Below are 5,124 nucleotides of genomic sequence, written 5' to 3' on the forward strand. Positions count from 1 at the left end.
TATAAGCTTAATATTTTTATATGAATTTGATCATAAATATAAAATTTACCAATTCAACATGATTGTATTTTACAAAGTACCTAATTTAACACGTAAAAATAGACTTTAATTATCTATAATGCAAATTAAAATAGGGACATTTCAAAACTAAAAAGAATAATTTTCACGACAAGAATTGTCTCCAATGCAAACTAGAATAGGGACATTTTAAAACTATAAACATAAATTTGTTAGGCTGTAACGGCAATAACCTAAACAAATACCAACATTTAATGATTTAATATATTTTTCTACGTTGTATAATTATTTTATGCGATATTCACCGATCAATGATCAAATTTGGTTAAAAAGGAGTGATGCATCAAACCACTTGAATTTTGGTGGGTGAGTATATTTATGAAACCCAATAAAAGCCTGTGTACTACTGCCATACTATCAATATATATAGGTCTCTACCAACAAGGAAACGATATAACTTGTCTACGAACATTTAGAAATAATAACTTCATTCTGAAATACACAAAATGGGGTCACTTATGGGTGATTTTGAAGAAGAATTACAAGAAGTGAGGGACACTTTCAATAGTGGGAAGACAAGAGAAATCTCCTGGAGGAAGTCACAGCTACAAGCCATACTCTCTCTTCTCAAAGAGAGAGAAAGTGATATTTTCAAGGCTCTTAATCAAGATTTGGGCAAACATCATGTTGAAGCCTTTAGAGATGAGGTATATATGTGTGTCAAATGATTATATAAACGTAATCTTTATTGATATGTAAGATCGAAATCAAATTTAAAAAAAAAAAAAGTATTCTAATAATATCTAGCTTTACAAAAATTAAATATAATACAAGTTTTTATCATTGAACGTAAATTAAAACATGTTTATATATATTATTGTGCTTTATAAAAACTGGTTTATCATACTCATAATTGAAAACTTAAACTCATACATATATGTATATATTCATATTCATTACAGATCGGAACAGTGGCAAAATCTGCTAAGTATGCCCTTGGAAACTTAAACAAATGGACGGCTAGCAAAAGGGTAATCTTTTATTTATTTATTTTTTATATGTTTTGGAAAAATATGTTTTGAGGGTAAAATAGTAATTTGGTGTCGACAGGTTAAATTGCCACTGGCTGCTTTCCCTGGTACAGCGAAGTTGGTTCATGAACCCCTTGGTGTTGTCCTCATTATATCATCTTGGAATTTTCCATTTGGTACCCTCAAGTTTTATAACTTTTACATAATTAACCCCTGTGTTACTAGTTAAATGGATATGTTAAGAATCGATTTTATTCTCTGGACCATTTAAATCTCGTCTTGCTAATTAATATGTACCTGTCATCTTTATTCTTCCAAATCCTTGTTCCCCTAAATGTATCAGTATAACTATTTTTTTATATATTTTTAATAATTTTTCTTTTCTAGTTAAGTCAGCCTTCACTCTTTTTTTTTTTCTTTTTTTTTAATATAACTTTACACTAAAATTTTAAATTTTGACTAATTCTTTGTTTATCAACGAGATCATTTTCTAATATTATTGATTTTATGAAGGAATTTTCTTTTTGGAAACCACATCAGAACAGTGGGTCACTGGTACTAAATTTGATGGGCAAACTAGTTAAAAGACTATTTTGTCCTTCTAAAAAATACATAGTACTACATTTACGTTACATATAAATGACATTTTGTACAAGTGTAACAAATAGTAGCGTATGACAAAAATAAAAAATAAAAATATAGTTATAGACTCCTAGCTTGTGCAAAAATCAAAATTCACAATAAGCTTTTTCAAGTGGTGAGAACGATAATAGTCAAATTACATGTATCTTTACTCCTTTCTATAAATGTATCCAAATTCATGGAACAATTAGGGAAAGGGTCGTCGTTTTCTTAACATTAAATTGTTGAAATTCAAATAAATATGTAGTTATGGATGGATAATTGGATATGATATTTTGATATTTATGTCTCTTTCCATGACCAAGACATTTGATAATTGATATAGATGGATTAAATTTTCTATAATCATTATTAATTGTTAAAAAAAATATTTATATTTTTAATGGTTGTTGTATGAATTAGGGTTATCATTTGAACCAATTATCGGCGCAATAGCAGCAGGAAATACGATAATCCTAAAGCCTTCAGAACTTTCTCCAGCTTGTTCCTCAGTTCTCGTTAAGACAATCCATGATTACCTTGATAACTCTGCTATTAAGGTTATCGAAGGTGGAGCCTCAGTTGGTGAAAAACTTCTTCAACATAATTTTGATAAGATTTTCTTCACAGGTAACACTTAATGTTATGTATGTATGTATGTATGTATGTATGTGTGTGTGTTAACCATGATTATATTAACTGATCATAGGGGGTGGAAGAGTGGCCCAAATTGTTATGGCAGCGGCTGCAAAGAATCTAACTCCTGTGACTTTGGAGTTGGGTGGAAAATGCCCTGCTGTGGTTGATTTCATCTCTAGTACATGGGATAGAAAGGTAGGGTCTATTTTGGTATAATATTTAATATACTATTTTTTATATATTAAACAAATGGTGACAAAATATCAAGTTTTTATTTTATGTTTTTATTTAATGTTATTTAATAATTTATTTTAATAACAAGATTTAGAATAAACACTAAAAGAATTTTAAGCAAATTTCATGTCATTTTACATGTTTCATTTACAGTATTTTTTGTATTTTATAGGTTTAACCAATTATCAATAAGTTACAACATGGTTTATATGACTTGTGGGTGAATTGAAATCACCTGACATGGGATTGTATTTTTCTTAAGTTTCAACACATGGACGAGTAGAGCTTAGAAACTTGGTAGAGGGAAAACAATTATAATAATTAATATAAAATATATAAAATTAATATTTTTAAATGCATGTCTTTAAACATAAAACATGTATAAACAATGTTTTAACAAGATTTTGATGGCTGTCAGTAAATAAAATTTAATTTGTGTTAACAAGCAAACATATCTATACAATTACATCATGTAACATAATTTTGCTCTATAAATTATAAATTATAAATTTTGTTTTTATTTCCATAATAGATTGCAATGAAAAGAATTATTTGGGGTAAATTTGGAGCGTGTGGTGGGCAAGCTTGTATTGGAATTGACTATATTCTCACACAGAAGAAATTCGCACCAACTTTGGTAAAATCGCAGCTATATTTTACTGATTTTTTCTATTTAATAATTTATATTGTTACGTTTATGACAATAATCAAAAGATATAAATTTGTATTTCTTATAATATATAGGTGGAATTGTTGAAAAAATACATCAAGAAATCTTTGGGAGACAATCCAATGGAATCTAACAGCATTGCTAAGATTATAAACAATAAACACTTTTCAAGATTGAAGGGACATCTAGATGAACCTCTTGTAAAATCTTCTATCGTTTTTGGTGGTTCATCAAACGAAGAAAAACTGTAAGGAAATTTTTGTTGACCTTTTTTTATCGCCAGAGGGAAATTTTGTAAAATATTAATGGGTTGACGTGGTAAATGAGTAACAAATTATTATTTCTTTTTTACAAAACATCATTGTCTTAAAAAAAATACTATCAAAACATTTTGTTCACTGAATACCTTTTTTAATGATTTTTTGTGAATGAAAATTTCCATTTTAAGCCCGATACCAATTATCACAGTGTTTTATGAGTATATTAAAAAAAAAATAGTTTGTTACTCACCTATGACATAAACCCGATACCAATGATGATTTATGTGGTGTAGATTTATTGAGCCGACAATATTGCTTGATCCTCCACTTGATTCTGCGATCATGACAGAAGAAATCTTTGGTCCATTGCTTCCAATTATCACAGTAAGAACACAACCTGGTCTCCATCATGTTATACACTTCATGTATCATCGATAATTTGCAATGTCCTATGCTTAATGCCTTGAGTACAAATAGATGATCAACCTTTGATCATTTGACTTTTGGATGCAGTTGGAGAATATTGAAGATAGTATTGAGTTTATAAGAGCAAGGCCAAAACCACTTTCTGTTTATGGCTTCACAAATAATGAAAAACTTCAGAAAAGGATGATTTCTGAAACATCATCGGGCAGCATTACATTTAATGATGCCATCATTCAAGTAATAACTTATATATTGTTCGTTATATATGGCCATATAATATGGACACTAAGTAACTATTAAAATTAATATGAAAGTTATTTATAATGCATTGAATTTATAAAATTTAATGGATTTACATATCTTAAGTTTAGTTTTTATAAAATCATTTAATTATACAATATATTGAAATCTATAAAATTAAATTAAATAGACTATACTTAAAGAAAAATTAAAAAACCTTAGAACTTCAAGCATATGGAATGCCAACTTGTATGCCATTATGCTTGGAGTTTAATCCAATTAGACATTTCATTTAATTCAAAAATCCCATTAAATCATGTATTATAGATGTTCTAATAGTCATTGCTCATGTCAAAGTAACATTTTTTTGTTTTATATAAAAAATAATACAGTATGCTGTTGACACGCTGCCATTTGGCGGAGTTGGCGGAAGTGGGTTTGGAAGATACCATGGAAAATACTCGTTTGAAAATTTCAGTCATCAAAAGGCAGTGATGATGAGAGGATATCTTATTGATTTTGGGTTCAGATATCCTCCGTGGAACAATAAAAAATTACAACTACTTAAATCAGGATTGCGGTATGATTACGTTAAACTTGTTTTTATTAAAATAGGATTGATAAAGAAAGCTTAAATATGGTCCTTGTATGCTAAATATTTTTATATTTAAATAATCGTGTGAATGGCAGTGGTTTTTTTATATGTAATGACCGGGACTAAGGATATAAATATAGCAAATGTTACTTTGAAATTCTAAGCAATGGTTTAAGTTGTGAGTAAGTTGTTTTTCCCTAATCATGTGTTAATGAATTAATTAGGGTTATCAATATGGTGCCTTTGTAGTTATTTTTGTAAAAAAAAGTCTAATCTTAATGGAAAGATATAAAATGAGTCCTTTTTTTAGAATGACGAGTTAAGAGTTAGTATATGTCCTTTGTTAGAAACACATTGTTATACATCTTGTTAGTCAAGTGGGATAGCCAT

General features: G+C 28.5%; 1 protein-coding gene across 1 annotated transcript; it reads left to right on the forward strand.

Moving 5' to 3' along the window:
- Positions 1–453: 453 nt before the first annotated feature.
- Positions 454–4,920, forward strand: LOC111899853 (aldehyde dehydrogenase family 3 member F1). The gene is made up of 10 exons (XM_023895726.3): positions 454–725; positions 981–1,049; positions 1,129–1,225; positions 2,094–2,300; positions 2,380–2,504; positions 3,076–3,180; positions 3,288–3,460; positions 3,767–3,857; positions 3,987–4,136; positions 4,532–4,920. The coding sequence occupies exons 1-10, from the start codon at positions 525–527 to the stop codon at positions 4,772–4,774; spliced, it is 1,461 nt and encodes a 486-aa protein (XP_023751494.1). The 5' UTR covers positions 454–524; the 3' UTR covers positions 4,775–4,920.
- Positions 4,921–5,124: the final 204 nt, after the last annotated feature.

Source organism: Lactuca sativa, chromosome 2, assembly GCF_002870075.4.
Source record: "Lactuca sativa cultivar Salinas chromosome 2, Lsat_Salinas_v11, whole genome shotgun sequence".
In the NCBI taxonomy this organism is placed as follows: domain Eukaryota; kingdom Viridiplantae; phylum Streptophyta; class Magnoliopsida; order Asterales; family Asteraceae; genus Lactuca; species Lactuca sativa.

Excerpts from the sequence above, each read along its gene's own strand:
- LOC111899853 (XM_023895726.3), top strand. The coding sequence starts at position 525 with ATGGGGTCACTTATGGGTGATTTTGAAGAAGAATTACAAGAAGTGAGG. Across the intron at positions 2,505-3,075 it reads CTAGTACATGGGATAGAAAG|ATTGCAATGAAAAGAATTAT; the intron begins GTAGGGTCTATT and ends TTTCCATAATAG. Across the intron at positions 3,858-3,986 it reads CATTGCTTCCAATTATCACA|TTGGAGAATATTGAAGATAG; the intron begins GTAAGAACACAA and ends TTTTGGATGCAG.